We start from the raw sequence: 16119 nt of genomic DNA, 5'->3' as shown, positions 1-16119 counted from the left end.
TCTCCTCATAGGACCTGTGCTCCAGTCCCTTCCCCAGCCTTGTTGCTCTCCTCTGGACCTGCTCCAGCCCCTCCATGTCCTTCCTGAGCTGAGGGCCCAGAATTGGACACAGCACTCCAGGGGTGGCCTCACCAGCGCTGAGTCCACGGGTAGAATCACTTCCTTGGACCTGTTGGCCACCCTGTTCCTGAGCCAGGCCAGGATCCATTGGCCCTCTTGTCCCCCTGGGCACACTCTGGCTCCTGTTCAGCTCCCTGTCCATCCCCACTCCCAGCTCCCTTCCTGCCTGGCTGCTCTCCAGCCCCTCTGGCCCAGCCTGGAGCTGCCGGGGGTTGTTGTGGCCAAAGAGCAGGACCCGGCCCTTGGCCTGCTTGAACCTCATCCCATTGGAATCAGCCCAACTCTCCAGCCTGTCCAGGTCCCTCTGCAGAGCCCTCCTGCCCTCCAGCTCATCGACACTCCCCCCCAGCTTGGCATCATCCAGCTCAGTGTCATCTCCTGGCTTTAACTCTGCCCTTGGAACCCTCGGCCAATCCAGATTTGCCCGGACCAAGGACGGATTCCGGGCGTGCGGGAGCTCACCGGTGTCCATCTGCCAGACGTACACGGAGCCGTCGGAGCAGCCCACCACCAGGTAGTCGTCGGCGGGTCTCCACTTGATGACCTGGATGGGGAAGAGGTGGCGGGAGGCCAACATGATGCACTTCTTCTCCCGCAGGCTCAGCAGGCCCACCGAGTGGTCGCTGGCGACGGAGCAGATGCAGTGCTGCACTCGGGCCTAAAGCAAAAAGAAATTTAAAAAAATTATCTCAACCATAATGCAGAGATTGTTGGTATTAAAACCTTTTCCACGGTGAGCAAAATCAGACAAAAGGTGGTTTCCAAGCAATTAATGTCGTTTTGTTCATGAAATTGTACTTATTCAGCCATGTTATACAAGGCAAAATTGCCTTGGAAATTTACTCTTGGCAATATTTTAAATCCTTGATATAATTAAAACATGAGGAGAACAAAGCCATAAAAACCAGAATTAAGCTGTTTTTAAAATAACATAGAAATGTACAACAATAAGATAATATATAGTGATGTACAATGCATGTAATTGTACACAGATAACATATATTATATGTACATTATATATATATAATATATGCATATACAAGCTATATATACTATATATACGTATATATACTATATGTATGTATATATATATACTATATATACATATATAGGCTATGTATACTATATATGTATACATATACTATATATGCATATATATGCTATATATACTATATATACAGATATTATATATGCATATATATGCTATATATACTATATATATATTATGTAGTGTATATGTAATACTATATAACTTACCACACACAATAAAACACCTGATATATTATACTTTATGTGCACACTACATTATTATTCCTATTACTATAATAACGACAACAGCATAATAATTAAGCTCTTTTTTTTATTATTTTTTTTTATTTTTAAGACCTTTTACTTCAGCCCTTCCAAGCCCCGGCTCCACCTCGAGCATCCCACTCTCCACTCCCCACTCACGCTGCAGTTGTCGGGCGGCACGAGGAGCTGGGTGATCTCGCCGCCGTGCACGCAGAAGATGTGCTTCATCTCCCCCGAGAAGATGTCCCAGACGATGACGGAGAAGTCCACCCCTCCCGAGACCAGGAAGCGCTGGTCGTAGCGGGAGGACACCTGGTGAGGGTACAGCAGGCACGTCACCTTGTTCCGGTGGCCCCGCAGCGTCCGGTGGGGCGGCCAACCTGGGGATTGGGGATGAATATCAGTATTTTTTGACATTAAATAAAAATCATTTTGGTATAAACTTCTACAAATGAAATCAGTTCTCTAAAGGAACAGGCTCACTGAAATCCATGTTCTTAGAGAATTAACCCTCTTTTTAATATTAGTATATTTTTTTTTTTACATTAAGAGGAGGCTCAGGGGAGACCTCCTCACTCTCTACAACTCCCTGACAGGAGGGGGGAGCCAGGGGGGGGTTGGTCTCTTCTCCCAGGCAACTCTCAGCAAGACAAGAGGGCTCAGTCTTGAGCTGTGCCAGGGGAGGTTTAGGTTGGATATTAGAAAGAATTTCTTTCCAGAGGGGGTGCTCAGCCATTGGAATGGGCTGCCCAGGGAAGTGGTGGATTCTCCATCCCTGGAGATGTTTAAGGACAGACTGGATGTGGTATCAGTGCCATGGCTGGGAACCACGGCGGGGTTGGATCAAGGGTTGGACTTGATGATGTCGGAGGTCCCTTCCAACCCAACTGATTTATGATTCCATGATTCCCGGTTTTCCCGTACCCCTGCGGAGCATGTGCTCTCCCTGGAGCAGCTGGACGATGGCGGTCTGGGTGGCGGGCACGATGACCACGCTGCCGTCCTGGCGGCCGCACACCAGGCGCCCGTGGGCCGGGATGTACACGCTGGCCGTCACCCGCAGCGGCTCGCCCAGCCCGGGCACCACGCTCAGCTGGTCGATGATGCCCGCGGGGCGAGGGCTCAGCCCGTCGAAAGCTTCCTGCAGGGAGATGGAGGTGGTGCTTGGCAGGCCTGGGAAAAAAAGAAGGGGAAAAAAAAGAAGGAAGGGGTGAGGAGGGAGGAGGATTTGAGCAGCCCGGGCTAGTAGATCTGGAGGAGCTTTGAGCTCCCTTTCAACCCAAAGCATTCCATGATTCTAGGCTGGAAATAAATGTACTGGCTACAAGGATAAAGCTAATTAAGATTTTGAGCACTGATGAAAAAATGAAGCTGCTGTAACTCTTAAATAAACCTAATTCAGATTTTGATGGTGCGTTATCAAATGATGTTACCGCAACTCTTACAATTCAAGCCCAACGTCCTGGATATCTGAGAGAACCAGCAGGGCTTTGTCCAGCCAAAACACACCTAAAACTGTTAAAAGGCTGTTCATTGGGTACCTCTTGCACTCTCTCGCTGTTCCAGAGCGTCGGGCACGCTCCAGATGCACAATCTCCCCGAGGAGTCTCCTTGGATCAGCAGCTTGTAGGAGAACTCTCCCTGGCCACAGAAGAAGCGAGTGACTGGAGGACAGATCAGGAGCTGTTAAAAAAAAAAAAAAAAAAAAAAATCAATCAATAACTTTAGGCCACATGCTCACCTCAACAGTTTTCACTGTGCCTTTTAAAAGCAGGCCAGAAACTCCTGCAGTCCATGAGGAAAAACTCCTGTTTTACCTGTTTCTCTGCCCTGTCCAACACGCTGTACAGCAAAGGTGGGATCAGGTTTTCCACGGCTTTCCCCACGTCCCTGCGGAACGAGTCGCTGGCTGGGAGGCAGCTGGGGGTGAGGAGGAGGAGAAAGGAGTCAAATTCCCGGGATTTACAGAGGGATTGCTGCATCAGCACGTGGATGTTGCTCCCGTCCTCGTGCTCTGATCACGAGGGGGGGAGGAAGGAGTTCAACATCAAACTGTCTCTTTAGCCAGAACAAAGATGTTTGCACATCATGAAGATGTCACAAGAGAAGGTTTGGATTTTCCTCTTGTCATTAACCTCTCTGATGCCCAGTTTAAAATATCTGGCACAGTTTCATATTTATGTGCCTATTTTCAGTTTTTTGCACTGGCCCAAGATTTCAATGTTTTTCCCCTCCAGATGAAATAAGTGGGAGTATTTAATTTTTGCCTACCTGGCTGGTAATTTATAGATGAAACTTTGTCCATCCTCTGTCCACACAATCACTTTGTCAGCTGCCACAAAGTCCCCACCAGTCCAGGTCTGACTGTTTTCACTGGGAACTGAACATAAGAGGGAATAATCCCCAGCATCAAAAACCTGGGAAGAAACAACAAAAGGGGTGTCAGGAATCTATTAGAGAACAAATTTGGGGTTTAATATTCCAGAATGATGGAATGGTTCGGGTTAGAAGGGATCTTAAAGATCCTCCAGCTCCGATCCCGTGGGTGGAGATTTAGATTAAATATCTAAATATGCATTAAATATGTAAATAGAACCACACTGAAAGGACTTGGAGCATCTTGCTCTGAATGTTTCAGGGTAATTTAATTAAATTAGGCCCCAGGGGTTGCTGCCTTACTCTCCAGTACTTGGAGCACACGACCAGAAGCGAGCGCTGGGTGAAGGCGCAGAAGGAAATGCTCTGGCAGTTCTGGCAGTAGATGGGCTTGGATTCCTCCTCAAACACGGGCGTGGTATCCTAAAAACAACCAAAACCAACACCAAAATCATTCTTTTCCTGCTCAAATCGAACTCAGACCCCACGGAATAGAGACTCTGGCATTCCCCGAGGCGCCCCACGGCCGATTTCCGAGGGAAACCCGAACGCTCGGAGCGGTTCTGATTCCATTATTCCTCCTAAGAAGATCTGCAGGAGGCACGTGGTCTCCTCTTTGGTCACTTAAGTCTCCCAGATTCCCCAGCAGGATGGATTAGTGGTGCTGATTTAGTCAGGGAATCACCTTGCAGCCAGGTAGGAAAGTGGGATAAAGCAGATTCCACTCCCATGGAATAAACTTAAAAAATAAGTTTATTTTTCCCTAAGTTGCTAAACATCTTTTCCAAGGGGTTTCTGGGAGGAGTTAATTTACCAGAGGTCTGAAAAGTGCAGTAAATCTCAGACTTTTATTCATTAGGACACAGGGAGTTGGAGATAATCCCAAAAAAGGAATATTCCTAAAAAACTGCTCAGCAAACATTAACCCAAATCAGAACAAATAAAAAGCAGATTTGGAAAAACTGGAGATTCTCCTCCTCTAAATTTTGCAATCAGTTCTCTGGGAAGGATTAGGAGTTCCGCTGAGAATTTGGGATTCTGGGAAGGATTAGGAGTTCCGCTGGGAACTTGGGATTCTAGGAAGGATTAGGAGTCCTGCTGGGAACTCGGGATCGCTAAAGCAAAATTCCCAAAGGTGATTTTCCAGCTGGCAAAGAGGAAGAAGAATATCTTCAGGGGGCTGAAAGGACCAGAAACAACAGGAATACAATTCAACCCCCCTCCAGGAAATCCCACTAATCCAGCAGTTTACCTGGAGCCGACTGACTTCCGAGGTGATGATCCAGACTTTCAGGATGCCAGTCACGGAAACGGCCACCACGGTGTCCTCTGGGAAAGACAGAAACCAGGATGAGATCCCAAGGAATTCTCCACTGGGTGTACAAATACAGCCAGGAGAAACTAAAACTTCAGGCCAAAAACACCCCTGGAAGCCACCAAGGCCAGGAGTGAGAAATAATCACCTTGTGTCCTGTTGGAGCGGATGATGCTCATGGAGCTGATCCAGTCAGGAGAGATCTTGGATATCAGGGAATAAAGAACTTCCAGGCTGGTGGCATCCACCACCAGAATTTCGGGATAATGCCCGTGGCATAGGAGCCTCCCTTCCCGCTGTGAGCCGACTGTGAACTGATAGAACTGCCAAGACACAGAAATTATACCCCGGGTGGGACAGGAATTCCTTCATTTTTAATCCAAACCAAAATGTTTGGGATGCCCAGAGCTCTGGAATCCTTCCAGGACCGACCTGAATTCCCGTGTGTGCGCAGGCCAGTTTGGTGAACTCGATGCATCTCCCATCGTTCACATCCCACAGGCACATCTCCCTAAAAACACCAAAAAAAATCTCCCTAAAACTCCAGGGAAACCAGGCCAGGCTTCCAAATATTTCAAAATCCCTCTACACTGGGAGGAACTTCATTGGAACCATTCCTTGCATAGCAACTGCACAAGAAATCCTTCCCTCCTCCACCTGATTAGCAAATAAAACCACTGAAAAAATAAAATGTATTTGCTGATGAATTTTTTTTTAAGGATCAAAAAAAATCCAACGCAGCCCCAGCGTGGAAATACGGATAATTTGGGGACAGATTTCCATGATTTGACAGTTGTGGAGATCAAAACTGCTGGGAAACTCACCCACTCTCGGATGCACTCACTATATATTGTTTTTCACTGGAAGCTGAGGCCTTGGATAAACAAGTAACTGAGGCCGTGTGACCAAACAGCAGAGCTCGGGGATTAATCTGGGAGCAGGGAAAGAAAAGGGGAAGTCAAAATACCACTCTGAAAAACAGAAGACACATATGCCAGCTTTCTATTTTATATATCTATTAATATACACATATTTAATTAGCGTAGCTGTGGATATATAACCTTGAAAAAGAGTTTCTACTTAACACTGGAAAAAAAGGCAATTTGCAAACTCATGTCAATAAAATCTATAAAGCTGGCTCAGTTTGAATGAAAAAATTGACAGGGGGAAACTATTGTTGCACAAGACAAGTTCTGGATATTTATAAATAAGGGGAGACCTCCAGGAGAGCTGGAGAGGGACTTGGGACAAGGGATGGAGGGACAGGACAAGGGGAATGGCTTGGGAAGGCAGGGATAGATGGGATATGGGGAAAGACCGGCGATTCCCGAGGGAATTCTTACCTGCAGGTCCGGGCTGAGGTCCCAGAGGCAGATCTGGCCGTCGTGGCAGCCGGTGACGATGACGGTGGCGCCGTCCATGAGCAGCAGGGAGGACACGCAGTGCGTGGGGGCGCGGCGGCCCCACAGCACGATGGGCAGCACCAGGCTGTTCCCGGCCATCCCGCCCGCCGGCCTGCAACAAAACAGCACCAGAGACATGGAACTGGGCCACGGGAAACCCGCCAGACACAACAGCGACGGCATCTCCATGAGGGATCCCTCAGATTGCCCTCAGGGCCTGCCTTCACCTTCCCTCAGGGCCTGCCTTCGCCTTCCCTCAGGGCCTGCCTTCACCTTCCCTCAGGGACTGCCTTCACCTGCCCTCAGGGACTGCCTTCACCTGCCCTCAGGGACCGCCTTTGCCTTCCCTCAGGGACTGCCTTCACCTGCCCTCTGGGACCACCTTTGCCTTCCCTCAGGGAGGGCCTTCCCCTGCCCTCAGGAAGGGCCTTCCCCTTCCCTCAGGGACTGCCTTCACCTTCCCTCAGGGACCTCCTTCACCTTCCCTCAGGGACTGCCTTCACCTTCCCTCAGGGACCTCCTTCACCTACCCTCTGGGACCTCCTTCACCTGCCCTCAGGGACCTCCTTCACCTGCCCTCAGGGACCACCTTTGCCTTCCCTCAGGGAGGGCCTTCCCCTGCCCTCAGGGAGGGCCTTCCCCTGCCCTCAGGGACCACATTCACCTTCCCTCAGGGACCACATTCACCTGCCCTCAGGAAGGGCCTTCCCCTGCCCTCAGGAAGGGCCTTCCCCTGCCCTCAGGAAGGGCCTTCCCCTGCCCTCAGGGAGGGCCTTCCCCTGCCCTCAGGGAGGGCCTTCCCCTGCCCTCAGGGAGGGCCTTCCCCTGCCCTCAGGGAGGGCCTTCACCTTCCCTCAGGGAGGGCCTTCACCTTCCCTCAGGGACCACATTCACCTTCCCTCAGGGACTGCCTTCACCTTCCCTCAGGGACCACATTCACCTTCCCTCAGGGACTGCCTTCACCTTCCCTCAGGGACCACATTCACCTTCCCTCAGGGACCACATTCACCTTCCCTCAGGGACTGCCTTCACCTGCCCTCAGGGACCACATTTGCCTTCCCTCAGGGAGGGCCTTCCCCTGCCCTCAGGGACCGAACTGTGTTCCTTAAACTTTCCAGGAAAAACATATCCCCTCACACGTTTGGCAAAATTCCACAGGCTTTTTATCCATCTAGGCCGCAAACAGCACATCCCTGGGCATGTGGAGAGTTTGGCCAAAATCGCTCTTTTCGGAGTGATTTTGAACTAACAAATGTTTGAAGCCTCAGTTATTATATCTGTGATGTTACTAGATCCCTGATATTATTATATTCCTGATATCAATACATCCCTGATATCATTACATCTCTGATATTATTATATTCCTGATATTATTACCTCCCTGCTATCATTCTACCCCTGCTATTCCATATCTGATATTACTGACAGCATTAAACACCTGATTGTACAGATATGCCCGTCGGAATACAGAATATCCCGGTGAAACCAGCTATGTGAAATCCACTGATAAAGCAGATTTTGGCCGTTACCCAGCAGGAAACAGGTCCAGCCCTATCTTTATGGCAACATTTGGGATATCTTATAAAGATATTGACACAAACAACACGGGGAAATTGGAGCTGCCACGAGGCCAAAATTGTCTCGGTGGCCGGGAAGTGGAAAGAAAACAGAAATTCAAGTTGTGGCAATAAAATCCAGTTGCATTAGCATGAGATTTAAATCCCAAAACAAGCCTCTGTTGTCAGTAGCAACATTCCCAGCTCCAAGTTTTCAGAACTGACATTTTCTTTTCGGCCACGAGGTTGTGTTAAATAAATAACTAAGCGCTCCTGTTATGCTCTGAATGTCCCAGCTCATACCTCTGATTTAGGGGAGCACAAAGCAGGATTCACTGAAGAAATATTTTAAAATATTTTACAAACACAGCTCCCTGGAGCCTCCCACTTCACTCCACAAAATCCACATCATCCAATCACTAAGATCACAAAAAATGCCACTTCAGAACAAGGCAACTCATTCCTCGGACTCTGTTAATTAAAAATTACTTCATTGAGAGCTTGAATTTAATCAAATTGGAAACAAAAGACCTAAAAATCCAAGTATGGAATCTTTTGGAAGCTGCTCCACTGCAACCCCCATCACCTGCCCGTGCAGTGTTAATTTGTTATGCAACGCTGGGTCGATTGTTCTGTCTGGACAACCATGAATATAAATCACAAATAGAAAATCACAAATAGAAACTAATTAAAAATTTTAACCAATACAGAAAGAGCCACGATTAAAAACCCTCCTTGATTTACAGTGAAATCATCATAAAAACGGAATAAAACCAGCAATAAGGTGTCCAGATGCAACAGAACAACAAAACCACCCAAAGCAACCAAAAATACCCATTTCACTCTTTTACCACCCAATTTTGGGGAGGAAATGAACCATAAATGACTAAAACTGAGCTGAAAAATGCCAATAAACAACATAAAAGTCTCTTCCAACCCCTGATATTTCAAACCAAGGCTCTGGGGGGAGAGAGAGGGAAAAGTAGAACTACCTCTTTCCTTCTCCTTTTCTCCTGTGGTGCCTCAAGGCCTTCAGGAAAAGCTTCCTTTTGAGGAAAAGCCACATCTTAATTCCCAAAGAATTCCAACTGCAGAGCTCAGCCCCTGGCAAACGGCGACTGTGGCCCCCGAGAGCACCAAAACTCCCCTTTTGTCCCAGACAGATCAATAATTCCCTTTTTTCACAGGAGCAAATCGACACTGTCCCGCTGCCAGATGGGCCAAAAAAGCAGCCAGGGGGTTATTCCACATGAATTCCCACAGCCCAGCTATTTATAACTTCGGGAAGCCACGGATTCCGGCAGAAAAGGGAACTTCAGTGGGAAAAATGGAGTTGCCACGAGCAAAGTGCTTCCTGTTGATACTTCTTCAGATCAGCAAATGAACCAAAAAAAATTAAAAATAACGTCTTCATCTGATAGAATAATCGGGTGACTCTCTGAACTGCTCTGTTTAAGGCTGGGATTTAGGCAGATTTAACAGTCTGGGATCAGTTCCTTATTTGAGTGAAGGCATTAAACTGATTTTTTGAAGTGCAAGATATTAAATACTGAAGCCAAGACTCACCTAAACACCTTTATCAAGCCAAGCTGCTCTTCCCAAACACTTTTATTGCCATTAAATGAGGAATTAACATTAGGATACTTGTGGACACTAAAATAACCTGCCCAAAAATACTGCAAAATAGCATTAAATAGCACAAACCAGCTATTAACGGGCTGTTTATGCATTTTATAAAAACTCGAATATTCTAAATTTAATTACAAATTACACTTTCTATTCATCGCTCGGGCACAGAGAAAAAGGACTAATTGGGGGAAGACAATTAAAACACTTCCCTGGATACGAAGGAGGTTCCACAGCAAGGCAGAGGACGAGATAATAATAATAATCTGAGACTCCAAACTGCAGTTAATTGACCCCTCGGAAGCCCCATCCATTAAGAACCCGGGGCTTGTTTTGGGGTGAAACTTGCTGAAATCTGGACTCCAATCCTGGGCACCTGGATACCTGTGTCCCTGGATACCTGGGGCCATGGGCACCTGGACAGCTGGATCCCCGTGTATCCCTGTCCCCGGGCTCCCGCGCACGCCGTTCCCGTTATCCCCGTGTCCCGGTACCGCAGAGCCCCCGGCGGCCCCCGCAGCACCCGCGCCGGGGCCTCGCCCGGCCGCTCCCGCTGTGCCCGCCCCGTTCTCCCGGCCCCGCTCCATGCCCCGTTATCCCGCTCTCACCGGCTCCCCCGGTTCCTCGTCCCGCTGTCCCGTCCCGGAGCCGCGGCCCGGGAGCGGCCCCGGCCGGGTGACACCGCCGGCTCTTACGGCACTGCCGCAAAGCGCGGCCGCCGCGCCTCACGGCAGCCGGGTCACCATGGCAACCGCCGGACCGCCCTCAGCGCGCTCAGGGAGCGGGGAATTACTCACTCGATTTGTTAAATAACGATTGCTGAAGGGCCTTGAAGTTATAACAGCCGGGAGCAGAGTCTGTCGTTCTGAGCAGGGAAAGCGCCGTTATGAGGCACCCCGAGGTGACATTTACGTGTTATTAGGTAAATAATAGTGGTATTATGCCTGTATTAAAAAAAAAAGCAGAAGCGTCACCCCGTAACACCCAAAAAAAAAAAAAGGAGTGAATAACAAATTACGAAAAATTTTATGTAGGCAGAGCTTCCCTCTTATAGCTCCCCGCTCGTGCCCTAAATTGCCCGGCGCGCCCTTCAGCTGCCTGTAACCAAAATGGCCGAAGCAGCGTCGCTCCCGCCCCTCACCGCCCCTACCCAACATGGCGGCCGGCGGATAACCCGCCCCTCTCTGCCCCGCCCTAAGATGGCGGCACCGCCCCTACCCAAAATGGCGCCGGCGGCGTCACCCGCCCCTCTCTGCCCTGCCCTAAGATAGCGGCACCGCCCCTTCCCAAAATGGCACCGGCGGAGGCACCCGCCCCTGTTTCAGCAGGATGTCGAACGCCACCGTGTCCCCGAGGTCCCCCTTTCTCCTGCTGGGATAGAGAGGATCCCCAGGCGTCTGCAGGCACGAGGGACTCGTCCAACTGGGATTTGCCTCCAGCCCATGGTAAGATGGATTTTCAGGGTCCCACGGGCCACGGGCCAGCTCTCCTGCTGGAGTTTTTGGGTGCCGGATTAGAACCCAAAGAGCAAACCTAAAGTCAGGTCTGTTCTGGAGTGTGTTCCACTTGTGCAAAGCTCCTTCCCTCTGTTTGTTTTCTGTTCTGGAAAGCACAGTCTGGGGGGCCCGGGCACTTCCTATGAAATGATGCCACGGAAATCATTTTGTACTGAGAGGGGAAAGGAGCTGTCTGTGGGAGGTCAGATGTCCACGATAAAAGCTCGATGTTTTCTCAGTCAGTGAGCTCTTAAAATCTCTTAGTGTGTGGGAATGCCTGGCTTCTAAAACTCACCAGCTGAGTCTGAGAGGTTTCTTTGCAGAGCTGTTTTCAGGCAGCAGAATTGGCCCCCAGGAGGGACTCTGTGCCTGCTCTCCCGTGGCTCCAAGGGATCTCTGGCCCTTCACGCCGGCACCGAGATTTTCTCGGGAAGGGCCTCAGATCCCCGGACCAGTCTGGGACACAGGCAAGATCCCCCTGCCTTTAGAAATGAGGCCTTCTTGTGGTTTCCTCCCCGTACCCATTGGGTGGGGTATTATTTGGTGTTTGGGATCTTAATCTGGGAGTCCAGACTTGGAGGTTTCTTTGGCCTTGGGAACAGGTCTTTGGTTTCCTTTGTGTTCTGGGTACTTGAGGTTCCAAAGAAGGACTCTTGAAATCCCTTTTGGGCTGTCCACTGAAAGCTTGGGACCAAATTGGGCCCCTGGAGGGACAGTGCTGTTGGTGCCCCCCGGGTTGGGGCACCCCGAGGACTCCAGCGCGCACCGAAAGGATTATTCGGGGAGATCCTCGGGGCGCCCGGCCCTGGGGAGCTCAAAGCAAGGTCCCTGCAATGGATTCAGGCATTGCTGAGAGTATCCCAGGGGTCCCTGTCCCTGCTAGACATGGAGCTCTCTAATGGGCTGTAATTGGGTGATAAAAGTGGTGCTCCAAGTGCCAAAGAAGTGTGGGACTGGGATTAAGAAATGAGCAGTGACGGTCCAGTTGGCTGTTTTCTCTTGAATATAATGGTAAGAGCTGCAGGAGTGCCAGGTGTGTGTTCCAGTCCCCAGCATTTGGTTTGCACCTGTCCTTTGCGGGCCGGCGGTGTCGGGGCTGCAGTACCGGCCGTGTCCGCCAGGCGGAGACTGCGGGGCACAAGCCGAGGGTGCCCCGGGCCCGGGCCAGAGCCGGGCAGGGCCGGGAGGGTTTGGGAGTCCCGGCGGGGACAGGACCGAGGGCTCGGGGCACATTCAAACCCCCCCGACCGTCCCCGCAGCGCTGCCCTCGGCCGGGAGCGTCCGATCCCGCCGGGAATGCGGGAGCGGGGAACGGGCGGGGCATTCCCACCGGGAATGCGGGAGGGGCGGGACTGGGATGAGCGACAGCGGGAGGGGCCCGTGAGGGGAGTGTGGGGCGGTGACCGAGGGGACGGACAGGGCGGGGGGACGGGGCCGGAGAAGGGGTGTGGGGTGGGGCTGTGACCATAGACGGGGTGTGGGGTGGGGCTGTGACCATAGAAGGGGTGTGGGGTGGGGCTGTGTCCAAAGAAGGAGGTCGTAAGGCGGGACAATGCCCATAAAAAGAGCATGTGGGGCGGGGCGATGTCCATGTAGGGTTGTATAGGGCGGGGTTATGCCCCTAAAAGGAGTGTCTGGGTGGGGCGATGCCCATATAGGGTTGTGTGGGGCGGGGTTATATCCATAAATTGGGCCTGTGGGCCGGGGCGATGCCCATATAAAGTTATGTAGGGCGGGGTTATGTCCATAAAAGGATCCTGTGGGGCGGGGCGATGCCCATGTAGGGTTGTGTAGGGCGGGGTTATGTTCATGAAAGGAGTGTCGGGGCGGGGCGATGCCCATGTAGGGTTGTGTAGGGCGGGGTTATGTCCCTAAAAGGAGTGTCGGGGCGGGGCGATGCCATGTTGGGTTGTGTAGGGCGGGTTATATCCATAAAAGGATCCTGTGGGGCGGGGCGATGCCCATGTAGGGTTGTCTAGGGCGGGGTTATGTCCATAAAGGGGCGTGTGGGGCGGGGCGATGCCCATAAAAAGTGTGTCGGGGCGGGGCGATGCCCATGTAGGGTTGTGTAGGGCGGGTTCTGTCCATAAAAGGATCCCGTGGGGCGGGGCGATGCCCGTCCAAGGAGTGCCGGGGCGGGACGAGATCCATAACGGGATGTCCGGGTCCCTTCCCCCCGTGCGGGGGGCGGTGGGCGGTGGGCGATGGGCGGTGGGCGATGGGCGGTGGGCGGTGGGCGGTGGGCGATGGGCGATGGGTTCGTTCCTGTGCTCGGGGGGCAGCGGGAGCGGCGCTGCGGGGCGGGACGGGCGGGAGGTGCCGGGGGACGGCGGGGAAGCCGCGGCGGGGCCCGGGGGCTGCAGCTCTCGGGCTCTGCCCGGGCTCGGCGGGAGGAGCCGGGGGTCGGCACGGCGCGATTCGGGTCCTTTTTGTCCCGATTTTCTGGTTCCCTTTTCGACCGCTGCGGTGCTGGGCAGGAAATAAAAATAAAAAGAAAGAAAAGGAAATGAAAATAAAATAAAATGAAATGAAAATAAATAAAATTAAAAATTAAATGAAAAAAATGAAATTAAAGAAAGAAACGAAATAAAAGGAAAATAAAATTAAATAAAATGTTAAAAAATTAAATAAAATAAACAAAAATAAAAAGAAAGAAAATAGAATTAAAATAAAAAAATTAGAATGAAATAAAATGAAATTAAAGCAAGAAACGAAATAAAAGGAAAATAAAATTAAATAAAATGTTAAAAAATGAAATAAAATAAACAAAAATAAAAAGAAAGAAAAAAAATAAAAATAAAATAAAATGAAAATAAAATAAAATTAAATTAAAGCAAGAAACGAAATAAAAGGAAAATAAAATTAAAATTATAAAAAATGAAGTAAACAGAAAATAAAGTAAAAAGAAAGAAAAGAAAATGAAATTAAATGAAAAAAAAAGGTAAACAAAATGATTTTTAAAATTAAATAAAAGAAATGAAAGGAAAAAATAAAAGAAAAAAAAGAAAAAGGAAGAAAATAAAATAAGAAAGAAACTAAAATCAAAATAAAATGAAATAAAAAAAAGTAAAATGAAAAAATAAAATGAAATTAAGGAAAGAAACGAAATAAAAGGAAAAGAAAGTTAAATAAAATTATAAAAATGAAATAAGGGAATAAAAAGAAAATAAAATAAAAAGAAAGAAAATAAAGTGAAAATAAAATAAAAAAATAAAAGGAAAGAAGATAAAATGAAATTAAAATAAAATAAAATAAAATGAAAATTAAATTAATTTAAACTGAAGTAAACAATTAGCATAAAATGAAATTAAATGAAAGAAAGGAAAGAAAACGGAAAAAATTCAATAGAAAAATTTAAAAATGAAATAAAAAAGAAGTAAAAAAAGAAAAGTAAATAAAATATAATTAAATGAAATTAAAATAAGAAATTAAAGAAAAATAAAAATGAAATTAAATTAAATGAAAGAAAAGGAAAATAAAATTAAATAAAATAATAAAAAATGAAATAAAACAAACAAGAAAAAAGAGAAAATAAAATAAAAGAAACAAAAATAAAATGAGATGAACTTAGAGAAAAATGAAATAAAAGGAAAATAAAATCAAATAAAGTAATAAAAAATGAAATGAAATATTTTTATTTTTATTTTCATTTTTGATATTTAATTTCCTTTTAAATTTCTTTTTTATTTTATTTTTTCACTTTCTTGCTCTCTTGTCCATTTTTGGTCTTTTTCATCGGTTTTTCCTTATTTTTTATTTCTTTTTTTTATTATTTTTTTTTATTTTCCCGTTTTTATTCACACGATTAAACCCCTCGGCTCCCGCCGGGATTGACGGAGCGAGCGACCAATGGGAGCGCGGGGAAGGCGGGGCGATGCCGCGTAGCCACCAATCAGAGCGCGGGGCCGCGTTCCCAGCAGCCAATGAGGAGGCGGTGGGGGTGGGTTGCAGAGCTTCTCTTTTCCCTTTCCCGGCCTTTCAAGAGAATAAGAACAACATTAAACCGGGAAATAAAGTTTAAACATTTTATTATGAAATTTTTTTAAACCCATTCCACATTCCGGGAAAAATCCAGTCCCGGTTTTTCCGGGATCCCAAAGGGCCGGGGAACCCCAAGGGTGGCTGGTGAGGATGAGGGCGAAAGGACAGAAAATGTGAGGAAAAAGGGGGAGAAACGTGAGGGAAACGTGAAAGTAAAAAGGGCCAGAAATATGAGGGGAAAAGGGTGGGAAACGAGGGCAGGGGGGCTGCGGCTGGGGCGCGGGGGGCGCGGGGGGTCCTTTGCGGGCCGGCGGTGTCGGGGCTGCAGTACCGGCCGTGTCCGCCAGGCGGAGACTGCGGGGCACAAGCCGAGGGTGCCCCGGGCCCGGGCCAGAGCCGGGCAGGGCCGGGAGGGTTTGGGAGTCCCGGCGGGGACAGGACCGAGGGCTCGGGACGGTGCTGGGAGTGTGGGGATGAGCGATCCGGGGAACGGGGAGCTCAGATCAGTCCGTGGGCACGAACTGAACTTAGGAAATCAGCTGGTCTGACCCCAGAGAGCCCCATTGAAATCTGGAATAGTGACGTGCCCTGTGCCCAACACTCATTGTGTACCCAACAGAATTCCAAACAAGTCTTTGTTCTGTTTTAAGAACTTTAAAAGAAATAAGTCACCATTTCCTCCTTCTTTTTCCCTTTGAGGTGGTGGAATTGCCTCTCTGTCCATGTGCTGCGGCTGCAGGGACTGTCAGGCCTTGTTGGCTGTGAGTCCGTGGGGTTCTCCCTGGGAAACTGGAAATAATGAGCAGTCAGGTTGCAGCAATGTTTTGTGAAGCCTTTGCCTTTTCTGTGCCTGTGGCTGACAGCTCTCCTCTTTGTGCCTTTGCAGCTGTTGCCTGGTGTCATTTCCCTGCCTGAGCTGGCTGTGGGTCGGTGTGGGACGGCGAGGCCGGAGA

General features: G+C 48.8%; 1 protein-coding gene and 1 long non-coding RNA gene across 3 annotated transcripts in view; one reads left to right on the top strand and one right to left on the bottom strand.

The window, feature by feature from the left end:
- Positions 1-10402, bottom strand: part of LOC135407508 (WD repeat-containing protein 7-like) — a 32425-nt gene extending 22023 nt beyond the window's left edge. Inside the window, exons 1-13 of the mRNA XM_064642598.1 lie at positions 10298-10402; positions 6448-6619; positions 5929-6035; positions 5537-5615; positions 5253-5427; positions 5042-5118; positions 4093-4212; positions 3685-3830; positions 3231-3333; positions 2955-3096; positions 2338-2586; positions 1573-1793; positions 583-778 (exon numbers count right to left, since the gene is read on the bottom strand). Coding sequence (XP_064498668.1) covers positions 583-778; positions 1573-1793; positions 2338-2586; positions 2955-3096; positions 3231-3333; positions 3685-3830; positions 4093-4212; positions 5042-5118; positions 5253-5427; positions 5537-5615; positions 5929-6035; positions 6448-6606 — 1774 coding nt within the window. The 5' untranslated portion in view covers positions 6607-6619; positions 10298-10402. The remainder of the gene's footprint in view (positions 1-582; positions 779-1572; positions 1794-2337; positions 2587-2954; positions 3097-3230; positions 3334-3684; positions 3831-4092; positions 4213-5041; positions 5119-5252; positions 5428-5536; positions 5616-5928; positions 6036-6447; positions 6620-10297) is intronic.
- Positions 10303-16119, top strand: LOC135407509 (uncharacterized). Of its 2 annotated transcripts, none has more exons than XR_010426901.1 (4): positions 10303-10611; positions 11018-11134; positions 15866-15927; positions 16053-16119. It is a non-coding gene; the product is annotated as an uncharacterized LOC135407509 (long non-coding RNA). The 2 variants fall into 2 exon arrangements; XR_010426902.1 differs by having other exon boundaries at positions 11015-11134.

Source organism: Pseudopipra pipra, chromosome Z (genome assembly GCF_036250125.1).
Source record: "Pseudopipra pipra isolate bDixPip1 chromosome Z, bDixPip1.hap1, whole genome shotgun sequence".
Classification (NCBI taxonomy): Eukaryota; Metazoa; Chordata; class Aves; order Passeriformes; family Pipridae; genus Pseudopipra; species Pseudopipra pipra.
Note: the sequence above shows the minus strand (reverse complement) of the source record. Positions and strands in the feature narration are given on the sequence as shown.